The sequence below is a fragment of the Barbus barbus genome (genome assembly GCF_936440315.1).
Source record: "Barbus barbus genome assembly, chromosome: 5".
NCBI classification, from domain to species: Eukaryota; Metazoa; Chordata; class Actinopteri; order Cypriniformes; family Cyprinidae; genus Barbus; species Barbus barbus.
The window spans coordinates 5,196,571-5,222,528 of NC_136733.1; the positions used below are offsets into that span (position 1 = coordinate 5,196,571).

Genomic DNA, 25,958 nt, shown 5'->3' on the forward strand with positions numbered 1-25,958 from the left:
AATAAAAATGATTTTGCTTGACCTCAAACAGGGTTACTTAAGAAAAAAAAAACCTGATTCTGACAATACTGGAAGACGTCTGTGTGCAATACTCAGTCATTTTTGCAGAACATACCATGCTATCATTACCCCTGAAATGAAGAAATAAACGTCCAAAACTGATAACGTCCTCTCATCCTCTAATTCAATTGAGAAAAAAGTGCTTCAAATAATCAAGCATTAACATGCCGCAAAAATGTCCTTTCAAATCATCTAAATGCTTTGATTCTCAATGGCATATAGTCAGCACTGCTGTTTTAAGCCTAAGCTTTCAAAGGCTGTGACTGAAGCACCTCTGGTTATGGTAAGACAGTCTTGTGGAGTAATACTGTGTGTTAGTGGCTCAAATAAGATCTACCATCCACTGTTATGGACTTTTTCTATGCTTTCCATGCATTCAAACGCAGCCTCAACTGGACATGTCCTTCCTGTGAGCTTGAAGCATCTCGGTCACGCTCACTATGTCTTCTTCCGGCACCTGAGACAAAAAAATTATAATTAGATGACACAAAAACACAAGGTTGATTACTTCCCATCCAAATATGCAATATTTTTCAGGGATGTCACATGCTGTCAGCTGAACAACACACACTGGTATGAAGAGTTTTGTAGGAGGCCATAAACAGATGCATCATCTCATACTCGCATGGATCAGCTCAGACCGATCATAACGGTTCAGAGATGGATTCATGTGCAGAGGTATTTATGGAGCGACGCAAAGCATGGAGCTACTACATATTTTCATATTTTATAAGAAGTTTCTCATGAAAAACCTTTCTATAACAGTATTTCTAAAAAGTATTTTAACCTTTAAAATGTCGACACAAATGTCTTAAACACAATGTTTGCAGCATGACCCTTAGAAAACATAAATATAATAATAAATACAAATGAAAAATATTATGACTATTTAATAAAAATGTTATTATTAGTATTAATATTATAACAAAATAAAAACATTTATATAAAACAACTAATTAATAATAATAGTCAATAATAATAATAATAATATTTTGTATTATTACTATAAATATAAAATATTTTTAAACAATATAAATAATAAAAAATATTTTGAAAGTATAAATATTTGTGACACAACGGGCAAAGAGTAGGGGAAGAAAAAAGCTAGATAAACAGAAAATGTGAAGGTCATGAGAAAGTAGCACAAGTTTGAATACCAACAGGTATGAAGCATTCTTCATGCTTCCTCTTTTACAGTAAGGTCATGTGAAGGCATGATTCTGGTGGTGGGGACTTCACTGGCTTGCACTGAAGGATTACATCATTGGCATGCCCTATATATAGCAATTCTGCATTTGGTTTATTCAAGTTTGTGCGGAAAAACTTTCTAAAAACACTGATGACTGAATCATGTCTCTCTAATTTTGATTGAATCATGAAGGAAGCTTCTTTTTTGGGCCATCTTGAGTTTCAGGGAAAAAAAATAAATAAATAAATAAATAATAAAAAAATAAATTATATATATATATATATATATATATATATATATATATATATATATATATATATATATATATATATATATATATATATATATATATATATATATATATATATATATATATATATATATATTTTTTTTTATAATTTATTTTATTGATTTATTTTAAAATTGTAATCCAGATTTCATAATCAAATTCCAAGAATTAAGTACTTGTAATTAATTACATTACTCTTTAAAATACTTAATTTAATGTAACTTTTTTAACTGTACATGATGCATCACGATTATATATTATGCAAACATTGCTTTGACCCAAAATGTTTTCTTGAAGCCCCCCCTAAATTTATTTAAATAATTTAACAACACATTCCAGACCTGCAAACTCAGAGAAAAAAAGGTGACAGTGTTGGGGGGGGGGGGGCGAGGCCGACACTGTGAACTCAAGTAAGTGATAGGCGCATGACACTAAAATAAGAAAACAACAAAAGAACCAAAACACAAATTATATTATACTGAAAAACCATTTATTTTTTCCTTCTTAGCCTGGACAAGGGTTTCACAAACACACACGCACGCAAACGCCATGGAGGGAAACTGAAAAACATTCATTGTCTTTCATGAAAAACATACTGAAAAATAGTATGTTTTACTGAACTTAGCCTGGAGTCAATGAGTCCTCCTCATTCAGCTCCCTCATTCTAACTGTAACATCTTATATCAGTTTCTGTGAGGATGTGCGCATTCCTAATCTAACCTAAGGACTCATCTAACCTACAACAACGACAAACCATGGTTCACTGCAAAACTCAGACAGCTCCGTCAGGCCAAAGAAGATGCTTACAGAAAGGGGTATAAAGTCTTGTATAAACATTCAAAACTATGAGAAATAAGTTAAGTCAAAAGTAATCAGAATACATTATCTGAAATGTGTAAACTAAAAGATTTGTTTACTAATTACAATTTTAGCTATGCAATTTGCAATCAATAATGGACTACAATTTGTAAGTAATCCACCCTGCACTGTGAATTGCCAATATAGGGCTGCACAAATATTGGGGAAAAAATAGTGTTCTTATTTTGTCATTGTGATCGCGATTTGAACTGCAATGTTGTGATTCACCAATCAAGTATTCCAGGGAGTCTTGTAAGACAGCTCATTTTAAAATTAAATGATAACGATGATCTAATGATGAGGAAGAACGATCCACTGACCAATAGGGAACCAAAGAGTTTCTGCTAAATCACTTGACAGTTTCCAGGAAAAAAGGAAAGGAATAGGAAGCAAGGACAACCAGATGATCTGATTTCACATGACATCATGGAAATAAAGAGAGGCGGTGTTGTGAAATCGTCCAATCAGATCATATTCTGGAATTCTTCTGTTTCCTATCCTTCTGTTGCTCAGAGTCACAAATATCACAAATGATTCAAATGTATTAAATATAAATGCGGTAGACAAGACAACATCTACAGACTGAATATCAGCAGATCATTATCACAAAAAAATGCACCGGGTGATCAGGGACTTTTATTACCCTGAACCTGTGTATTCATTGCATTTAATGTGGTTTTTGCAGTACATTATTAATGCCCTGTCGACTATTACACAGAGCTAAAATTTTATGTTTGTAAAAATAAATAAGGGGGCAAAATGACTTACCAAAGCATGATCAAAGCTGAAGGTGCTAATGTAATAAGCTGATATATCACTTCCTGCAAGAGGCTGAGAGATCTGAGCGACTATCCCACATTCATCTGAAAGAAATAAATAAAACAAGACAGAGAGAGTGAGATAATGGCAAATAAGTGGGAGAGATGTGACTTTCTGATTCAATCTGTTGTGTTTGTTCACTCATCTATCACTCAGTTGAATAGATTTCGCTGTTGTATGGACTAGTGATTGGATCAGACAGAAAAACATTAAAGGAGCTATTTCTATATACAGTACATAAGCATCCTAACTGTAACAGAACCTCACACAAGTGACTGATTTTAAATGCTATACATAGTCAGTAGCTATGTAACAGACCAAAAAATGCTCCAAAATGTACATGGGAGACTCAAGTAGGCCAGAAATTCCCAATTTTTTTTGTCAGCCGAATATTTACTTGACATCTCCCTTGAATCTCAAGTTAATATTTCAATCATTAAACAACACATTTGCATGTTCATGGTTCTCTAATGTTGGTTAATGGTCACATGATAAGCATGTAAACAAATAAAACATTTAATCTTTTTTAGTAGATATTTTTCCTTTAACTCTAAAAATAATAATAATAAATAAAAAAACAAATATTGGTTATTCAATCATTTTATTTAAATTAAATGACCTTTTATTTAATATTAAAAATTATTTTAATTATTAGAATTGGAACTAAATTACATTAAAATAATATGAATATTTAAATACATAAAGCACTGAGTAACATTTATTAATTAGGATTAAGTTTAGGGTTTGGTTTACATTTGTAATTGTGCATAATTTACTGTTATTAACAAGGTAAGCACATGTAATCCTGTAACCTTGAAAGATCACATTTTTCTATTGATACCATGTAATGCTGAATGAATCACAAGTATATTTATTATTTTAATTCCTGGGGTTTTTTCCTTCGTTTTTTTTCTATTGCTTGCTGCAATAGATTCTGGCATGGCTAAATGATACATGCTGCATTCAAATGACCAAAAGATGGTATCTGAAGGTGAATGACGCTCACCGAAGCCGAGAGGCTGCCCTCCTATTCTCACCATCCTCCAGAGCTCACCAGAGGAGCTGGTGAAGAGAAGATCAGCGGGGAATCTGACAGACAAACATATTTTCATATTTAAATCAGCAACTTGCAAAGCTTTGATATGATGATGTGCCCATTACTCTGTGAGGGTCTTACTGTCTCTGTGCTTCTGTGTCCATCACCAAAGAAACATATCCTTCAATCAGAGAAAAGGAGAAGAACTTGATGCATTCCATGGCCTGATCAACACTGGTGCCCTCTTTAGGACTGTAGGAGAAAAACACGTCCAATTAATTAACAAACATACTATTTAACCTATTGTTATAATTTAATATGCATAGGGAAATAACTGCACATGCAAACAACCACCAAAAAAAAAAAAAATCCTTTAATTGCAATTTATAAGAGACACTGAATTATATTTAGAAGTACTAGTTTTACCTCTTATTTCTTCCTACTGAGAAAACAAATTGTATTTAAAAAAAAACAAAAGTCACATAGTTCACCCCATCTTTCCCCTAAAGTGTAATGTGAAATATTAAAACAGTATTGTTCAGCTAAGGGTGGTGCTGAAGAGGAAATACAAAACTCAAAGCAGTGAAAACTGAGATGCAGACAGCATCACTGCATGAGTTTGCAGCAGCAGGTTTCATACCTGTTAGAATAAAACAGAACGTCTATGAGGGTGGTGGCGATCGCTGGCAGTGTGTCCGGATCCAAGCTCATTACACAAAACTGATTCTCCGGAATCAGCACTGGATGAACTGTTGCATGTGGAACTGAACACACACACACACACACAAACAAAATAACAGTTTAAAATGGGAAAAACTATACTACTACTTGGACTACTAAAACTTGTTTTGTGGTATTGAATTTAATAATGTGTCGATGCAAAACACTGGAAATATAATCAATTATAACACACTACAAAGTGTTAATACCATCAGATAGTGTATTCATAGATGGACTATTCTTAAAATATCAATTTCACATATTATGGCCTTTTCAAAATCCCATTACATTAATTCAAATGTTGTGGGTCAGTTTTTTTTTTTTTTTTTCAAGAATTAACACTTATTCAGCAAGGATACCTTGGCTTAAATTGATCAAAAGTGACATTTTAGATTAAAAAATTCAGTTTCAAATAAATGCTGTTCATCTATGAACTTTCTATTCATTAAAGAATCCTGGAAAAAATATAATCGCTTTAAATATTGATAATAAAGAGTGTAATAATAATAATAATAAATGTTTTGTTAGCAGCAAATCAGCATATTAGAATGATTTCTGAAGGATCATGTGACACTGAAGACTGAGTAATGATGTTGAAAATTCAGATTTGATCACAGAAATAAATTACATTTTAAAATATATTCAAATAGAAAACAGTTACTTTAAATTGTAATAATATAACACAACATTAATGTTTATTAAATATATGCAGCCTTGGAGAGACTTCATACCGACTCCAAACATTTTTTTTCTTTCACTGCTGTCTCACCCTCTCTGCCGTTTCGCTGAAGGCCGTTGCAGGCGTCCTGACTGTGGACCGGCACCGACTCTCCTCCCTCCTCTCTGAAAATATTAAACTCCTCCACCAGAGTCTCCACCACCACCGACAGGTCCTTCTCTCGCACCTACAACACAAACATCCCATTTAGCATGTTAATAACTTACATTTTTATACAAATCACCTAGCATGTTTGTTCTATACTTTACTTATATATTGTTACTGCATTTTTAATATATGTTAGCAGCACTTGTTCCCAAACAACAACACCGCAAATGCAATACATTAATCAAACAGTTATGAATGTTTTTGTTGTAGCACCCCCTATGGGGGACTATTTGGTGTGCACCTTTAGTGTGTGGTTTCCTTGCACAAAATTTTTGTAAAGTTTGGACTTTGCATTCAAGAAATATTATTCAATTAGTCAGTATTAGGCCAGTTTCATTGTACACTTTAACTGGTTTAATTTTAAGTTATTTAATCAGATATTTTTACAAACAAAACTTCATGCAAAGAAAAGTTGCATGTAGGCTTTCCTGTAGCTCAAATAGTAGAGCATGGCGCTAGCAACGCCAAGGTCATGGGTTCGTTTCCCAGGGAAAGCAAGAGCTGATAAAATGTAAAAACTGTAACTTGAATGCAAATGTAAGTCGCTTTTGTCTGCTAAATGCATAAATATAAAATTTCATTAAACTGGAGTCAGGGTTGGCAGGTTTTCACAACAAAATCTGCCCAATTGCTACTCAAAACTAGCCCAAATCTAGCCCAATCGCATTTCGAGGGGGTCCCCTGGTAAAAATCATCCACGTTATTGGGGATTCAACCTGTGGCTACAGTGTTAAAGTAGCTCAATTCTGCGGGAAAACCGTGGACTTGGTAACACTGCCGGCATTCGAAGTATACATACAAAGTATTTCTAGAAATGTAGCTTAATGTGCCCCTATTATGGATTTTTGAAAATTGCCTTTCATGCAGTGTGTAACATGTGAACTAGTCTATGTGAATGAAAACATCCTGCAGAGTTTTAAATCTGAAAGTGCTCCGGGTATAAAGTTATTGTCTCTCAAATCAAAAGATTTGACTCTGAATCATTGAAGTTGTTTTTAAAACGACTTCCAAGCTGTTTCCTGTTGATGTCAACATGAAACATTAGCATATTGCCCGCCCACTTGTTGACCTGGGAAACTTGATTTTTGTATTGGTCTGAATGAAAATGCAAATTCATTCTTTGCCACTAGGTGCCACTTTTGGAGGTTAGAAATAGCGTTTTCCCCAGGTAACGGCTGTACACAAAGCAGCACTGAGCTCACAAACACTGCTTTAAATGAAATCGACCAATCACTGCAGATTAGCGTCACGCAAAGGAGGGGTTTGGAAAAATTAATCGTTTAGCGAATCGTTTGGGAGTCATTGAGCAAATAAGGTATAAATAAATGCCTATTATATGAAAATGAAAGTGTTTTTTGACCTTGCATGCATGTGAACCTGTTGTTGGGGACTTCCAAAACCAAAATATGAACCTTTCATAACCCATAATAGGGGCACTTTAAATTAGATATGTGTGTCAGTGATCACAGAAACACAGCAGACTCGTTTACCAGAATAAAGTCGGTTTGATAGGTGGAGAGCATGAAGACGGACACATGCTGCTCGGCCAATGGAGCGATAACGGATTTGGCAATCTTGGTGACGCCCACGGCCTGTGAGCTGCTGGAGGCGTTGCCATTGGAGACGACATTGAGCGGGAGCCAAGTGGAGCCCTCCACCTGCAAGTGTTCAGACGGCTGGAGATCTGGAGGAAGAGAACGTGATAAAGAGGACATACAGGAGACTGTGTCAATATATAAATATACCAGTTTTAAACTGGTGTTCATTTCCTTAACATTTTACAACATATTTGCAGAAAAACGTCAACTGAGAAACTCATCCTGCACTGTTTGTGCTACAGACTTGAACTGGTTGTTGAGGAGAGGTGTGCTATTACTTTTCTAAGTGATCAAACTTGCGATTTTCACCTGGTAGTTCATAATACCTGGCATTGAAAGAGGAGCCACCATTAGGTTTGAGAAAAAATATATACATTGATTCAGAAAGGATGTATTCATTTGATCAAAACTGACAGTAGAGACATTTATAGTGTTTCCAAAAAAAAAAAAAGTATATTTGAAATAAAACGCTGTTCTTTCAAACTTTCTAATTACTAAAAGAATCTTGAAAAAAGTATTGCAGTTTCCACAAAAATATTTGTTTTTCCACAAAAATAAAATTTTTCAAACAGTTATTTGAAATTGTTATAATCTCACAATTAACTAAATTAAAACAAAAAAAACTGTGAAAAAAAACTTTGAACTGTTTTGCACAAGCAAAGCGCAGTCATTTTCTTCAGATAATGCAAAAATATAGTTGCATTACGCTGCAACAAAACACCTATTAGACTTATATATTTAACCACAGAGCAAAACAGGAAGTTGCCTTTAAAAGCTGATTCTGTTAACACTAACAAATCCGGACTCTATAATTATTCACAGAATTACAGCAGGAAGTTTCAAATGTCTTTGTGGGCAGGCTTGCCACTTTGAGAGTATAAGAGTTCAGAAGTTAGCAGGGTCCTTCTATAACCCATTAACACCTAGTTGAACACAGCACAAAGCTAGCAATGAAAAACTCAAATCATATGTTTTGGACATGTACACCTCTTAAAATGAGACAAAACATCTGGTTTTCATATCAGAACACCTGCAAACTTACACTATCCAAAACGTTGTGTCTACATAGTTATTTTACCCTTCCTGTGGATTATGAGAAGAGGAAAGCCGTTTTGCTCTAGAGTGGCAGGGATTTGACAGCATAGAAGAAACAGCTGTTTGGGTCAGGGACAGAGGACAGGGCTACGGAGAGCCTCTACAATAACAGCCGTGAACTCAATGTACCATCCCACCTGTCCTCTGATCTATGCTCTACATAATAGAGAAATAAATGTTTTTCTCAAATACACATTGGCCACAATTATTGGCACCCTAGAAATTCTTATGAGTAAAATATCTCTGAAGTATATCCCCCCCATTCATATTCACAATTTTGAGCAGTCCAGGGTGATTATGAACATGAAATGATCCAGCCATGGTTTCCTGTTTCACAGAAATATAAATAGAAGGGAAAACAAAGCCCAAATTCCCTTAATCATCCATTACAATGAGAAATACCAAAGAATATATTTCTGATGTGCAGCAAAAGATAATTGAGCTTCACAAATTAGTGAAGTGGCTTTAAGAAAAAAGCGAAAGCAGTGAAAATTCCCATTTCCACCATCAGGGAAATAATTAAGAATTTCCAATCAACAGAAAATGTTACGAAACTGCCCGGAAGAGGACGTGTGTCTATATCGTCCTAATGCACGGTGAGAAGGAGAGTTTGAGTGGCTAAAGACTCTCCATGGACCACAGCTGGAGAATTGCAGAAAATAGTCTCGGGGTCAGAAAACCTAAAAAAAAAAATTGTGTCAAACAGCACCTACATCACCACATGTTGTTTGGGAGGGTTTCAAGAAAAAATTCTCCTAGCTCATCCAAAAACAAACTCCCGCATATTCAATTATCAGACACGTCTGGAACTTCAAATGGGACTGGCTTCTATGGTCAGATGAAACTAAAAAATGAGCTTTTTAGCAGCAAACACTCAAGATGGGTTTGGTGAACACGGGGATAAAAAGTACCCCATGTGTACAATGAAATATACTGCTGTATTTTTAAATGTTGTGGGCCTATATTTCTGCTGGAGGTCCTGGACATCTTTAGACACATGGCATCATGGATTCTATCAAATACCAACAGATACAAAAAAAAATCTATAAGTGACTGACTCTTATAATGGGCCATGTTCTTCTAACCGGACAATAATCCAAATACAAACCTCAAAAACAACACAAAAATGGGTCACTGAGCACAAAACCAAGCTTCTGCTGGCCATTCCAGTCCTCTAACCTGAACCCTGTAGAAAATGAGTGAGGTGAACTGAAGAGAAGAAGCACCAACAAGGAGCTGTGAATCTGAAGGATCTGGAGAGATTCTGGATGAAGGAATGGTCTCTGATCTCTTGTCAGGTGTTCTCTAACCTCATCAGGCATTATAGGAGAAAATGTAGAGCTGTTAAACTGGCAAATGAAGGTTTCAAAAAGTATTGAATAAAAGGGTGCCGTTAATTGTGGCCAATGTGTATTAGAGAAAAACATTTATTTCATAATGATATTTCCTCCCATTTTAAATTCTTATCCAATGAAAGGTTATATTTTTGTGATTTTTTTAAATAAAATATCAAAAGGATTAACAATGCAGATTGATTTTCACTTTGATCATATTTACAACATTTGACCAACGTGCCAACATTTTTGGCCACGACATACATTTATTTATTTATTTAGTCATTTAGCAGACGCTTTTATCCAAAGCGACTTACAAATGAGGACATAAGAAGCAATCAAAGCCAACAAAAGAGCAACAACGTGCAAGTGCTATTACAAGTCTTGGTTAGCCTAACGCAGTACAGATAATTATTATTATTATTTATTTTTTAGTTTTTACATACAATATTAATTATTATTATAATTCGATTTAAAATGATTTATATGTAATAATTGTAACTGCATTTAATTTTTTTTTTTTTTATATATAATTTTATTTTTAATCAAATAAATGCAGCCTTGGTGAGCACCAGAAAATAATAAATAAAAACCTTACTCCAAAATTTAGAATAATATTATATTATTATATGTTAAACAAAATTATACGGAGCTGAAAGAAATATATTTATAATTTGTATTAAATGTTTTCTATAAATAATTATATGATCAATTATTTGGTTTTTAAAGAATTTAGGCTTACTTGATACAAAAATTGTTTTATTAATATATATAAAATACGGAAGAAAAAAAATTGTATTGCTTGAAATACATACAGCAGAATTTTGAAAAATAAAACTTATGTACCAAGTCTTGATAAAACGTCACAAATTTCCATATTTTTCATATTTCAGTGCAGTTTCAAGCAATAAATGGATCAAATAAAGAGTAATTTACATTGTTGGCATTACATTTAACCAATCATGCAAATATGCAATAAGAATGTTAACCCAGGTTTTGGGAATGTACAATGTGAAACATCAGATTCTAAATCTCCAGGAACAATTGTATAGGGTGACAACTAGGGATGCAACGATTATAGATTTTGCTGGTACGATTATTGTCTGATGAATAATCACGGTTTTACGATTATGACGATTATTAGGCATTTATTCATTTCCCAACATTAATAATGTATAAAATCACATGAACACTCTTTAGATGTTAAAGTGTTATTTATTGCTGGATTTTGAAACAGAAATAACACAGTAACCAACAATACAGCACAAAATAATAATAAACAACAAACAAACAAAAGTCCATCTCTCCCATTAGAATTAAAAAAGGTGACCGCTGCTCTGTAAACATCCATGACAGTATTTATCTTTTGAAAATAATGAACGAAAGAACAATAGGTAGGTCCCATTTGTTACCATTAGTTAAAGCAGGTTAACATTAACTAAAAATGTGCAATAGATAATTGTTGCAGTAGTTAATATTCTTTGTTAATGTTGATTAATAAAAAATGTTAGTTAATGTTAGCTCCATTGAATTATATTAAGACAACTTTTGATTTTATGATTTATTATTAAAAGTTTAAATTAAGATAGCATTATTAATAAATCTAAATTCTCTATTATAGATCAGTGGATGGGCCATGTTTTAGCTTAGAAAAAATGTTTGAAAATAAATAGATCATTAAGTCTTTAAGTAAGAGTTATTTGATGCTATTGTGAAGACTAAAGCGAATATAAATATCTAAATGACTGCGAGTGTGAAACATTATTTACACAGTTTTAGGAAAGTAGCGCAGCTGATTTGTTTACTGGGTTACCGGGGTAACGGCAGCGCCCTCTAGTGGCGAATGTGCGTCATTCAGCGCGTTTTCACTTTAACTCGCTCAGCTTTTCTTCTCATCTGTGCTCATTTAAATTAAACCGTAGCCTTTTTAAAGTTCTAAAGTAATCATATGAGGCTGCATCACAATTTTTCCATAAATAAACAGAATAAATTAATACGTTTGTTATAGGCTACTGTATAAGTTAGGCTGTTTTGTATTTTGTTTTGTATTCGCACTTGTGCTCCTAAATACATTTTCCAGTTCGCACACATCTATTTTTAGTCGCAAATGCGAGTGAAATGCTCGCACTGTCGAGCCCTGCACACTACTATCGACAGGCATTTCTTTGGTGGAAATAAAGCTTCGCTGTTTAGTCCCTCTGTCATTAATCTAATGCGTGTAGTAGCCTTCGTGTCTCTGATAAGCACGTAATTTTAAGCTGGTGCACCACTAGTGTGACTGTTTTCATTTTGCACAAGCTGCAACAGGTCAGCTCCGTGCAACAGAAACACTCGGTTTTGTGGAACCTTTACGATTAATTAACCGTGACGTTTTAAAGCGCGGCTAATCGCGGAACCGGTTAATCGCTGCATCCCTAGTGACAAGACAACATAGCTATAAATAAAATTATATAATTCCCAGTATATTCCATGAAAATGTGTGTCATTATCAAATGAACAGAGAAGAGCCTCAGGACAGCAGTTCATGTGTGTGTGTGTGTAAGTGTGTTTTACCTTTAAATCCCTCCTCATCGAGGACAACCGTGTAATTTTCCGGAGTCTCTGTGAGACTGAAAAATTTGCATCTGTGAGAGAAAGAGAAAAGGCACAGGAGAGAAGGAAAATAAACAGAGGGGGAGAGAAAGAAACAAAACCAAACAGACATATCAGACATTGCATAATGGGATGGAGAGAGAAACCACATCAAACCCCTCTGCAGAAAAAGTGAATGTCATTTTCTCTTTCACTTGAACTTGGAGCCAACATCTGAAATCCATTCATATGATGCTGCATTCCGGTTTGCTGTGATTGATAGATTTGATGTGCTCAATGTGCATGTTAAAAAGGGAAAAGTTTGTGTGAATTGGTTTCTTTACAACAGGTTTGACCCAAATTCTTTAGGAGCCGGTCCAGGAACCCAGAACAACATGCTCCACTTCATTCAGTCTTGTCTATTGTCTAAGAGACACAGAGCTGAGAAGCAGCAGCAAATGAGAATCATGGGAAAAGAACTGTTGCGCAGTTTGGGCAAATGAAGTCCAGACTGGTTTACTTAATTTCATCTACCAGCATCAAAACGACTAAAAGATGAAGATTAGTTATGTATCATGGACCATGTAGTCTAACTACATTAATTATAGGTTAATAATAAAAATACACTACTGTTCAAAAGTATGGGGTTGGTGAGTTTATGTTTTTGAATGAAGTCTTTTCTGCTCACCAAGGCTGCATTTATTTGATCAAAAATACAGTAATATTGTAAAATATTATTATAGTTAAAAAAAAATTTTTTTTAATTTAAATATATTTTAAAATGTAAATAATTTGTGTGATGCAAAGTTGAATTAGAAAGCACTAAAAACTCAATCAGGCATTGAGACTCCAGTACTTATCTTTGTAGTAGTCCGCTAACAACGAGCACTTTCTAACTTTCACTTAACTACTGCAGTTGAGGGAGACTCCGCAGCCGTTATCTGAAGGAAGAGCTGTGATACTGTACTGGCACTCTGGCAGCCACACACAGGTCTTCATTCACACAGCTGAATCCTGTGCTGTCTGCAACTCAGCACAATACAATCCACACCCCAGCGACTGAGCACATCAATCCAAGGGCCGACCAGAAGGGAAATAATACACCCCCAACCTCAGAGCTAATTCAGCACAGCAGCATTGTGTCAGCTAGTCTCACACTTCCTAACAACATCTAGACAGAGCTCCCAGGGTTCAACCTCCTGTAAGCGCTCCAAAGCCTTCTGGAAAACTGAGAAATATAGGAGTGGTGTTAAACCAACATCCTCCAGAATGGTGAGAAAAGGGAGAGAACTAGGTTCACTGTATTAGTGCACTCTATTCCAAGTCAGAAAATTGATTTCTGTGAGGAAAAAATTAAGTGACAAGGTCTTCTGTGAGAAGAAAATTTAAGTCGTTATTTACCAATAAATCTTTACGTCAACTCTAACTGTCCTAGGTACGTTCATTATACACACACACACACACACAAACACACACACACACACACACACACACACACACAAACACAAACACAAACACGTTTGTTTCTGTGAATTGTGGGGACTTTCCATAGACTTCAATTACTTTTATACTGACCAAATTATATTTTTGTATTCCCTAATCCAACCCTAAGCCTGTTTGCAGTGTTACACTTTCAGATAAACATAATTTACTATTTTTACCATTTTTTTTTCCCTCGTGGGGACCCCAGGCCGGTCCCCACAATGTCAAGAAATATTCAGGTTTTACTATCCTTGAGGGGACATGTGGCCCCCCACAATGTAGCATAAACAAGTACACACACACACCTGCACAATTTGTGGAAAAAAAAAAAAAACGTGCAATTGTGAAAAAAAATAAATACAAATCTAGATGTGCTTGTCTGTAAAATGTTGTAGTGGTAATGATCATAATAATTATTATTATTATAAACTACTATTGCTTAAGTGACAAATAAAATAAATAACTAAATAAAAAATAATATTTCACTGTAAAAAAAAATATATAAATTTTACAACTGTACATTTACAATAATAACTGTGTTCATCTTAATTTTCAAATGTTAAACCAGCTAACTTTTATTTTGACAGAAAACCACAGGGAGCCATATCATAATTTAGTTTATTTCGATTAATCAACCATGCATCCTTAAAAGATTATATCTATGTAAAATATTTCATCTTAATTAGCTTATATGGTTGATTTTTGCATTTGTACGGCTTCAGTTGCTCCTGATTTTTTTCATAAATTTAAAATAAATTTCAGTACCCAAGTTATTGAAGAATCAAAATTTGTTGGTAAAATTTTTTTTTTAATTTGCATTCTCCAAATGAATCATTGAATCATTCTCTTGAGTGAGATATTTAAGGACTCCGTTCACAAAACCATGTCGAATAACTTTTGAATAAACTTTTTCTGAATAAAATTGTGATCCGAGTTCACCTCAACTTTTATGACTTCAATGGTGCTTTTTTTTCATCTTGAAAGACCATTATTCAAAATTTCTCCACTGAGTTCAACATAAAAAGTAAGTCATAGCCTACAGGTTTATGACAACAATAGTACAAATGGTGACAGAGTCAAAACAAGCAGATGCAGTAATAATTTTCCAGATGAGATCTTGTTGTGTTTGTGTGAGTACGCCTTATGTCCTTTAAAAGCACAACTGAAAAATGAAATTTGTCGCTTACTTAGGCTAAGTTTAGGCGATACTCTTTAACACATCATGCTTGGTGTCATGATATCAAAACGGACATGGCAAGTTTGAATATGCTCATGTATGAAGAGTATCTGAGAGCTACAGAGGAAACAAAGATTCAGTCTGTTCCTCACTCAAAAGATATTGTATTATTTCAGACAATTTTGAATATAGCTCATTGTTTTTTTATTAGACTATAAATAATCTTTTGTTTTTATATTAATTATAACCCTAACTTTTATTTAAATGTTAAAATACAGAGTATAACTGAACACATTACCAGTATTTATCTGTAAAAAAAACAACGAGGGATCTCAGTGAGGGTGATGGCATTAAACAAAACATTATGGCCTACTAACAAGTCAACAACCAACATGGGTTATTTAATTACCAGTTATATCTAAAGTGAAGGGTGGCCAATAAATTATGATATAGCCAATGCCAACACAGAATTTAATGTCAGCAAATAGGACACACAGAAAATTACTTAAATATCTTTATTTACCAAAAACGCAATGTGCTTTCTTTAGTTAAATTATTAGCTAAATTATGCAATATTTAGTTTTTATCTAATGAAAAAAAAAAAATCCATACATTTTTAAGTTTGTCGATTATTTTGGGGGCAACTGTATATGCAATGAAAAAAGTGCAACTTTGTAATTTTAGTGTTTTTATAGTTTTTTACTTTGTCCCATGTTAACGTAAACGCATAGCTGAAGCAAAGAAATTAGTGACTTTTATGAAAAACAGCCTGCTTTAATGCAGTTTCGAGTGTAATTTTAAGAATAAGTTAGTGCACGATCTGACATTCTTTGGTCATTTATCATTTCTACAAACTAACCAAAACAGGGTGATGCTCTTACTTTGCAGTTGGACACATTGTAAACAAGCACGCTATAAACTTGGATTGGTGTCTTAAGAGTCATTGCACCATCACGCGCGTAAAAACATGTTTGCAAACTCATACAGGCGTTGACTGATCTTACCTCGTCCTGTTTCTGAGAAATATCAGTTTGATTAGGGGGTGTGTGTACTGCTGAAGCCCCGTTTTGCTTATTGATGTGACCCGTAATTTATGGTCCAAGATGTGCAGGTCCATCGTTTACTGGTCCTCCAGGAAGACGGCGTGAAAATGTGTTGTATGCAGCGCAGGTGGGCGCGTTAAATAACGCAACGCGAGACCCCTGTGCTACCACCTAAAACGCTTACATTGGCCACGCGCTGCTGGGAGAGATTCGATGTAATTCGATTCGAGAACTAATAATTGGAAAGTGCATCTAAAATTCTGTATGCAATGGGAATTTTTGTAGATTAAAAATAGTTTTTAATCTCTTATGTTCAAGAATTAACAATTATATTTTAAAAGACATTTTATGAACAAATCCATATGAAGTCATCACAAGTGATCGTGATAAGGCGAATCTGAGCAGCGCTGAGTAAAGTAACAGACATCACGCGACAACGCCGCTTATAGTTCGCTTCAGCAAATATTAAAGGCAGTCATTTACACCAGAAAATGGCACGGAGAGAAACTGACAAAACATTGATTGTAATTCGGACTCGGAGAATATGACTTAAAAATCCATCGAATCTGAAAACATATACGTCGTGAAGCCCCACCCACTTTGGAAACCATCGTTTCACGCTTAATGCCATTCTACCAGTTTATTGAACAGCAGACGGCCCAGTTGTGACACACGCCCCCTTGCTCTTAAAGGGACAGAAGCATTTATGATGAGTCGGTTTCACAAACAAAACAGCTTAAGAGGGCCATGAACTGTTAATTTGATGACAGTGAAAATATCACTGTATTTAAATGAATTAAAATATTAATTAAAATAAGGTCTTAGTTATATCAAATCGTCCAAATAATGTTTTTGGCATTTATGTAATATCATTGCCATCAAATTAATGTGATAGTTCACCCAAAAATGAAAATTCTGTCATTAATTCCTCACCCTCGTGTCGTTCCAAACCTGTAAGACCTTTGTTCATCTTCGAAACACAAATTAAGATATTTTTGATGAAATCCGAGAGCTTTCTGACCCTCCCATAGACAGAAAGGGTCCTACCCCGATCGAGGCACAGAAACGTTATAAAGGACATTGTTAAAATAATCCATGTGACATCAGTGGTTCAACCGTAATTTTACAAAGCTATGAGAATATTTTTGTGTGCAAAGAAAACAAAAATAATGACTTTATTCAACAATTCGTCTCCTCCACGTCACCCTGGCGCCATTTTGGACTGTATCATGAAGCATGCGCATGCTATGATCTAACAACATATGCGTGTGGTACTGCTGACACAGAACAGGCCTCGTTTACGTTCAGATCAAAGTACACGCATACGTTGTTTACGTTAAGATCATAGCATGCGCATGCGTCATGAATAACAATTTTTTCTTTGCGCACAAAAACTATTCTCGTAGCTTCGTAAAATTACATTTGAACCGCTGATGTCACATGGGCAATTTTAACGATGCCCTTACTACATTTCTGGGCCTTGATTGTGGTAGGACCCTTGCTGTCTATGGGAGGGTCAGAAAGCTCTCGGATTTCATCAAAAATATCTTAATTTGTGTTCCGAAGATGAACGAAGGTCTTACAGGTTTGGAACGACACGAGGGTGAGGAATTAATGACAGAATTGTCATTTTTTGGGTGAACTATCCCTTTAAGTCGATGGGGAAGTCGTGGCCTAATGGTTAGAGAGTCGGACTCGTAATCCAAAGGTTGCGGGTTCAAGTCTCGGTCCGGCAGGGATTGTAGGTGGGGGGAGTGAATGTCCAGCGCTCTCTCCACCCTCAATACCACGACTGAGGTGCCCTTGAGCAAGGCACCGAACCCCCAACTGCTCCCCGCAGCATAAATGGCTGCCCACTGCTCCGGGTGTGTGTTCACGGTGTGTGTGTGTTCACTGCTGTGTGTGTGCACGATGGATGGGTTAAATGCAGAGCACGAATTCCAAGTATGGGTCACCATACTTGGCAGTATGTCACTTCACTTCACTTAAGCAATTGTAAAGTATTCTTCAATAGGCAACCAGCTACACTTGCAAGTTTTTATGTACAGTGAAAATGGCCATGGTAACATCAAGTATTATTAAATCAAAATAATTTATTATGGTGTAATAAGAGACTACAAATCAACAGAAATTAACACGACAACACAGAAGTCTGTCATTGTAGCTCTCAGATTGGCTTCAACACTGACACAGTTTTGCCTTCTTGCAGACTTTAGGTCCAGCTCTACTCTAACACAACTGCCTGTCTACTTCAAGAGGACCTGAAGACCTTGATCATCTGCTTCAGATGTGTTTGAGTAAAGTCAGAACTAAACAGTAGATCTCCTGGTGGATAGTGTATTTATCATCATCACAGGTGAAACACTGTTGATTTTACTGCAGAGGTGAATGTTCCATGGGAATCATAATTCTCGATTCCATCTTTTGGATAAAAGGCACTGTCAAAAACAGAAATAAACAAGTTTGAATGTATTGTACAGTTGTACTGAAATCCACCAGATGGCACCGTTTACAAAGAGAACACTTTGATTGTGCTTTGAATTGCTTACTATTTCTGCATTACTCTAGCACATTTTGTTGGAATACCCTGAATTTCCAAATTTCCCTTTTGACTCATTTGATCAGACTGCCATAAGTTAACACATTTTTACAGAATTTAAAATAGCATTTTTTTTTTATTTCGGAGATAAGTGGATGACATTTGCTGAATTAAAAAATGTGGCAATGAAGGATAGCACAGTTGGAAACATTTATGGTTATGATTTACGGTTGCTTATTAAAATATAATCTCCTGTTCAAAAGTTTGACAGTATGTAAGACTTTGTAATACAATTTGTAAAAGTAGTCTCTAATGGCAGAAAATACAATATAAACAGTAATATTGTAAAATCTTATTCCAATTTTAAATAAACTATTTTTTTTATTTACCAAATTCTTCAGTGTCACATGATCCTTCAGAAATTATTTCAATATGCTGATTTGCTGCTCAAGAAAGTTATTACTATGTAGAAAACAATTGTGCTACCTAATATTTTTGTGGAAAATGTGACTTATCAGAATTATATGATGAAATTCAAAAGAACAGCATATTATTTGAAACAGAATGTGTTTAACATATTTGAAAGCATTTGAATGGTAGTGTATAAGGTGCTTTAAAAAAACGATATGTGCACATACTTTTTTAAACAAACAGGCATTATAAAGTATATTATGCCGTAATAATCAATACACCAATATTGAATTCCAAAAACCTGCTATCTTTGTTTTTACTCACTTGTATAGTGCACATTGGCATCCCAGCCCTCTTTTAACCAAGCAGCATTTCTGGTCTCTTCTCTGGACTGCAGGTCTTTATAGGCTAAAGCACATTAACAATATTCAGTACAATTGAGAGATTTTAAAGCACTTAATAAAATGCAATGATCAGAAGAAGATGTGAGCTCAGTTAAGGATTTTCTTACCCCATAAATGATGAACAACATACAATTCACCGATCTGCGTGAAGAAGCCGCCCACTGCTTCATTGTTTTCCTGTCTATATTTGATTGCTCGAGCCCTGGAACATGATAAAATAGATTAAATATGCAACATGGTGATATAATATCAGTATTTTTTCCTTATGTTGAACTGTACAATTCACACACAAACTTACCAGTTATTTCCCCATTCGATCATTGTTCCAGGCTTGATTTAGAAATTTCAGGACAAACAAAACAGAAATAAGTTACAGGAAAAGCTGAAAATGTACTCACCCTCAGGCTATCCAAGGTGCGAATTTGTTTCTTCATCAGAACAGATTTGGAGAAATTTAGTATCACGTCACTTGCTCACCAATGGATCCTTTGCAGTGAATGGGTGCCGTCAGAATGAGTGTCCAAACACATCAATTAGGTGTCCATCACTTAAGCAAAAAGCTGCTCGTTTGTAAGAAACAAATCCATGATTAACATGTTTTTAACTCCAAACTGTTACTTCCTGCTAAAATATGAGTTTTCTATTCATAATAACTGATATCTCCAGTGAAAAAGTTATTTCTTCTGAATCAGGAGGGATCAAGCATCGCTCACAAGCCCAAAGCATTTTCAAACAAATGGATTTTGATGGGATAGGAAAACAGGGGATGGACTTTTTCACTGAAGGAAGCATTATCATGGCTGTTGAAACTCTCATTCTGACGGCACCCATTCACTGCAAAGAATCCATTGATGAGCAAGTGATATAATGCTAAATTTCTCCAAATCTGTTCCAACGACGAAAGAGCTCATCTTGGATGGCCTGAGGGTGAGTAAATTTACTTTTAAGCTGTCAAATAAGAAGGTGTATATTTAAAACAGAACAATTAAATGGTATTTACTACTAGTTGGTATGTTCTCAGTTCATAAATGTTGGGGCCGCTTCTGGGCGCAGGCTCGTTCCAGAAACTAAACTCCAGAAGAAGCTGGTTGCTTCGGGAGATCAACATTTTACTTCTCTCTTTTCGAAATGCAAGATACGCCTACACAGAAAACATTTTGATAAAGGACACAATACATAGATTCTAACATCGAAATTTTAAGAGATGTGTTAAATACCGTATTGCGGTTGAGTTTGCGCAAACAGTCTGTTAGAGCAGGATATCCACCAGAATACCTCCAGAGATGTACTACAAACCCAAAACAGCATGTGTCACTATAGTACTGTAAAATGATATATAAAATAGCTAACAGATATTTAAGCAAACCAAATCTGGTGCTTTAAAAATTCAGTAAGTAAACACTACTTTTCAAAGGTTCGGGGTCAGTAAGGTTTTTTTGAGAGAAATTCATATTTCATACATTGATCAAAAGTGACAAAGACATTTATAATGTTACAAATGATTTTTGTTTCAAATAAATTCTGTTCTCCACAATAATATTTAGTTGGAAAACTGAGCAGCATATCAGGATCATGTGACACTGAAGACTGGAGTAATGATGCAGCAAATTCATCTTTGCGTCACAGAAATAAATTGCATCTTAAAATGCATTCAAATAGAAAACCGTCATTTGAAATTGGAATAATATTTCATAACATTACTCTTTTTACTGTGTTTTTGAGCACATGAAAGCATAAGAGACTTTTTTCAAAAGCATTATAAAATACCATACTAACAATTATGTTGTTTTTCATCTCACCTGCTTGATCCTGTTCACCATACCAGGTGTTCCAGCTTCCAATGACTTCACATGGATAACTTGCATCACGATGAAGTTCTTTCTGTACCTCATCCCTTAAAATAGACAGTGAGAGCGATTTAGACAGTAGGAGTAATTTAGAAATAGTTCTTAATTTAAACTTGTTTTAAACAAACCACAAAAATAATATACAGTTAATAGGCTAAACATACATAAAATGGTTTAACATGCAGTTTGCATTCCTGTTTTGGGAAGCAGGACATGTCGGTACTATTGATAATAAATCACAATCACATAGGACAATCAAGGAACCAAAGTACATTACATTTAGACATGGCAGGCCTGCAAGTGTCATACTGAAATCAAGACTGCACTTTATCAGAAATTGCAAAATCAAAAGGGTGCTTACGACATTTTATTGTATGCCTCCATGCACTCTGGCTTGACGTTGTGAACTGAAAGAAAAAACAGGATTCGAAGATGTCAGGAAAGACAAACGGACCAGTATTTTGCAGTATTAAAAACATTTTTTCCTAGCTGTTCTACTGTAGTTGAAGTGAAATTCCTTGTGATTTTATCACTCAAATCAAGCGTTTATTGAAATATCACCCTCATTTTTCTAAACCCAATTTTCAATACCATTCTCCATACAGCTGGTCTCTTGAAAACAAAAGAATTCTACAAATAAACACTTTGCAGGCTGATTTATTAAAGCAATTAGTATAAAATAAACAGTTTAGGCTGTTTTCTGGGGGAAAACAACAAGCAAGCACATCATTCATGCATGCAGATATTTTTAGCAATTCCCATCAACTATTTTGCATGCACAATTTCTCCCAAGGCCTAAACATTTGAGCGCATCCTTGAAGGTTTTAGATGGATTGCCTCACACTGAATCTTGTAGAGGTTGCTGGTTTCTTTCTTGGAGAGCAGATTGGAGTGGGCATCTTTCCTGGCATCCACTTTGTGTGCAAACATGGAACTCAACCAGCCTTCATCACTTTTATTCGCAAAACCTCTAAAGATTCACAAGCAAAACTGTTTCAGCAAGTGTTTAATAAATATATAAGTGATGCATCACAAGCTGCAAAGCATAATATTATAGAAAGCTTGTACGCACATGGGTAGTTGATGTGACATTTCAGGCAGTGACAGCAAAGGCCGGCAGTGTGACATGCTAAATTTCCTCTTAAATAATTATTATGCATAGCCTACAGTTTTAATGGCTTAATGTTAACTTTTATAGCTTAATAGCCCATCTTCCCCTGCAGTGCATATGGTGTTCAAAAATTGCAAATGCATATTACCTGGCCAGCCATGTTGAATGCACCTTGTTAAGGAAATGCTGCTGCCTGTTGAGGATATGTAGAGACCGTGTTGTCGCCATTATTCTCTCGTGTTGTTTGTAGATTCGCGTCTATATGAAGTTGCAGGAGTTGCGACACGCGCTTGTCTGAGTTAATGTTTGACGCGCGCGAACAGTTGGACTTCAGCTTCATGTGCGCCTTTGATTCGTTAAAGTTCAGAAACTCATTTATCACGATGATTAATCTGTTGATATGGTCGCTGATGTAATTAAAAAACAGTCAAAGAAAACCAAAACTTTTCAAACAAGACTAAACAGGTTAGCTAGTTTCAGAGGGTTTTGGGGGAGGAAGCGAAGAAGAATGAAATCCGACAAAAATGAAATAGGCAACAACTTTTGCTGCCTAAATATTTAAATTAAAATCAGAATCATAAAGCTAGCCTTAAAAAATAATAAAAATATCTTAAAGGGAACCTATGCAAAACACACTTTTAAGTGAAGTGAAGTGACATACTGCCAAGTATGGTGACCCATACTCGGAATTCGTGCTCTGCATTTAACCCATCCAAAGTACACACACACACAGCAGTGAACACACACACACTGTGAACACACACCCTGAGCAGTGGGCAGCCATTTGTGCTGCGGCGCCCGGGGAGCAGTTGGGGGTTCGGTGCCTTGCTCAAGGGCACCTCAGTCGTGGTATTGAGGGTGGAGAGAGCGCTGGACATTCACTCCCCCCACCTACAATCCCTGCCGGCCCGAGACTCGAACCCGCAACCTTTGGATTACGAGTCCGACTCTAACCATTAGGCCATGACTTCCCTCAAAAGGTGTTTGAACACAGTTGTGTGGCTGCAGTGTGTGAAAACAACTAGCCAATGTTAAAAATCCACCAACTAATTTTTTTATAAAACCAATAAATCATGAACAGTCTCTCCAAACAAGCTGTTTTAGATTCTCCCTCTGTTCACGTCACTGAGGGGGAAAAGCGTGTGTGACGCTCTCTGCCCTATTAGCATAAACACAGCCCTATGTTTTGGGATGCACTAATGAACACAGGAGTCGCCATAATCTCCCCCCATCTGAGCCGCTGAGGACACTGTGGTTAAATTTAATTTTCGATGGAAATATCCCAGAAAAAAATCGGTAACGTCCCCTAAATGTTTAGGAATCAATACGTGCGCGAACGTCAGCTCCAGACAAAGTATAATGCGTTTGTTTTCCAAATTGCCTTTCTGAAAGAGCTTCTTGGCACGCTGTAAGGCTAATTGCTAAAGCTATTATTGTCTCTGCCTGTTTTCACTGCCGCTGCCTTCCCAGAATGATCGTGAATAGGAATGTGGTAGTTAAAAGTTGCATATGAAAGCAATGTTATGGAGTTATTTTACTGCCAAATGTCGAGAGCGCTTTTTTGTAGCGCGAAAGTAGATTAATTTAATGCGCGAGGGCGAATCACCATGCTCCCACACGGATTTCCTTTGCTCTCGCACAAAACCGGACTCTCGGATATACGCTTCTCTCGCACAGAGAGAGCGCGCGCACTTAAAACGTGTCTCCTCTCGCTCAAGTGTGCGTGTGCACGCTCAAACTTTGTCCTGTGCACTGGCGCATCTCTCCGTGCTCTTGCGCTAGATATGAATTATTTTCACACCTGGATTAAACGTCAAAAGTTATCAAGCAATCAGATTTTTCGACGACTGACCCGATGAAAATACTAGGCCTACGTGAAGAGGGAACTGATCCTGGAATTTCTCTACAATTTAATAATATTTAGTCATATCAAATAGGCTAATAATAAAATGTGACATTCTGTAGTTTTGTCTCATATTCATCTTTTAATCACATTTGTAAATGTCTTGACTCCACAGCCAACAGAGCAATTTTGTCTTTACTGTTCCAATACTTTTGGAGGGCACTGTATATAGCCTATATATATATATATATATATATATATATATATATATATATATATATACACATACATACATACAGGATTTATGCAAATCCGCGTGCGAGATATATTAATATTAATCTACTTTCGTGCTACAAAAATGTGCTCTCGACATTTGGCAGTAAAATAACACAAAAATGTGAGTCGATCGCTTGAAGTTGTCGAGCTCATAATAGTGGGACTTATAAAGTTTGTGATAGCATGAGACCAGCTATGTTGTTATTTTTATCTCGCCGTGCTCCCTGTCTGTGCAATTCATAAACGCGAATTTATTATCTACAGTATAATCAGATGACTGACTTTCAAACCGAGTATGTTTTCTGTAAAGAAATCAGGCTTGTACTAATAGGGGAACGTTTATTTGCAAAGGCTAGCACTGTTTTTGCCGGAGCATGAGCTCTTGAATCTCCGCCCTCTTCTCCGGGAGCACCAGCTCATTTGCATTAAAGCAACATACTCAAAAATAAACCGTTTTGGCTCACACCCTAAAAGTGACAATTTTAACAAGCTATAAAAATGTATCTGTGAGGTATATTAAGCTAAAATCTCACATACGCTCTGGGGACATCAGAGACTTATAATAGGTCCCCTTTAAACCAGCCTAAGCTGGTTTGCTGGTCCTAGCTGGTTTCTCATCAAGGGGTAGACCTATATAAACCCTAAATATTAAAAACATATATATTTGTAAGTGAATTATTAATATTTTTATACATTTCTATTTAGAATAAATGCTGTTCTTTTTAACTTTATCAAAATGTATAACATGGTTTCTACACAAAAATGAAGCTGCACAACTGTTTTCAACATTGATTTTTAATAATGCTTTTAAATAATATTCTGAAGGATCATATGTCACTGAAGACTGGACTAATGATGCTGAACATTCAGCTTTGCTTCACAGGAATACATCATGTTTTAAAATAGCCTATACTCAAATAGAAAACAGTTATTGTAAATTGTAATAATATTTACTGAATTGGTGATCAAATAAATGAATTAGACTCATTTTGAAAACATAAAACAAAATAAAAAAAATCTTACCTACCCCAAACTTTTAAGTGGTAGTGTAGTATAAAATAATTAGATCATTTCTGCTTGCTCCACACATCATCTCATCCACTTATTTTGTCAGTAATATTTTAAAGTCATGGTCACTAATGTCATCAAATCTTTTTCTAAACATTATCCTACCAAAGCGTTGTTCCCTTAACGCCGGAAACCATGATCCATCAACTATGACTTGATCCAATTTACCATGTGGAGGAGTGTGGAGCGAGATTCAAATCAGTTTAGAGTCTAGGTTTTATGCAAGTTCAGAAATACATTTGTAGTTCTACATGCCTACACGATTACAACTGAATTGTCCAGAATGTGTTTCTGAATAAAGC

At 35.5% G+C, this 25,958-nt stretch overlaps 2 protein-coding genes across 2 annotated transcripts; both read right to left on the reverse strand.

Moving 5' to 3' along the window:
• Positions 1 to 327: 327 nt before the first annotated feature.
• On the reverse strand, positions 328 to 16,231 carry LOC306869315 (cytosolic arginine sensor for mTORC1 subunit 1-like; the record flags this gene model as incomplete). The annotated part of the gene is made up of 9 exons (XM_079416017.1): positions 328 to 517; positions 3,165 to 3,259; positions 4,222 to 4,304; positions 4,393 to 4,503; positions 4,892 to 5,015; positions 5,741 to 5,876; positions 7,348 to 7,541; positions 12,438 to 12,508; positions 16,119 to 16,231. 9 exons carry the CDS (start codon positions 16,229 to 16,231, stop codon positions 449 to 451), a joined length of 996 nt encoding a protein of 331 aa, XP_079272143.1. The 3' UTR covers positions 328 to 448.
• A 1,950-nt stretch (positions 16,232 to 18,181) lies between these two features.
• On the reverse strand, positions 18,182 to 23,179 carry LOC306869384 (protein NipSnap homolog 1-like). The gene is made up of 10 exons (XM_079416146.1): positions 22,618 to 23,179; positions 22,201 to 22,328; positions 21,720 to 21,765; positions 21,311 to 21,405; positions 20,729 to 20,799; positions 20,512 to 20,652; positions 19,810 to 19,841; positions 19,619 to 19,713; positions 19,432 to 19,515; positions 18,182 to 18,595 (listed from the first exon to the last, which is right to left on the reverse strand). The coding sequence occupies exons 1-10, from the start codon at positions 22,695 to 22,697 to the stop codon at positions 18,531 to 18,533; spliced, it is 837 nt and encodes a 278-aa protein (XP_079272272.1). The 5' UTR covers positions 22,698 to 23,179; the 3' UTR covers positions 18,182 to 18,530.
• Between the last annotated feature and the right edge of the window lie 2,779 nt (positions 23,180 to 25,958).

Bases quoted from the DNA above. Each gene is read 5' to 3' on its own strand.
- LOC306869384 (XM_079416146.1), bottom strand. From the start codon at position 22,697: ATGGCGACAACACGGTCTCTACATATCCTCAACAGGCAGCAGCATTTC. The intron at 20,800-21,310 runs GTGAGATGAAAA...TTGGGTTTGTAG, and splicing joins TGGTGAACAGGATCAAGCAG to TACATCTCTGGAGGTATTCT. The intron at 19,714-19,809 runs GTAAGTTTGTGT...ATCATGTTCCAG, and splicing joins ATCGAATGGGGAAATAACTG to GGCTCGAGCAATCAAATATA.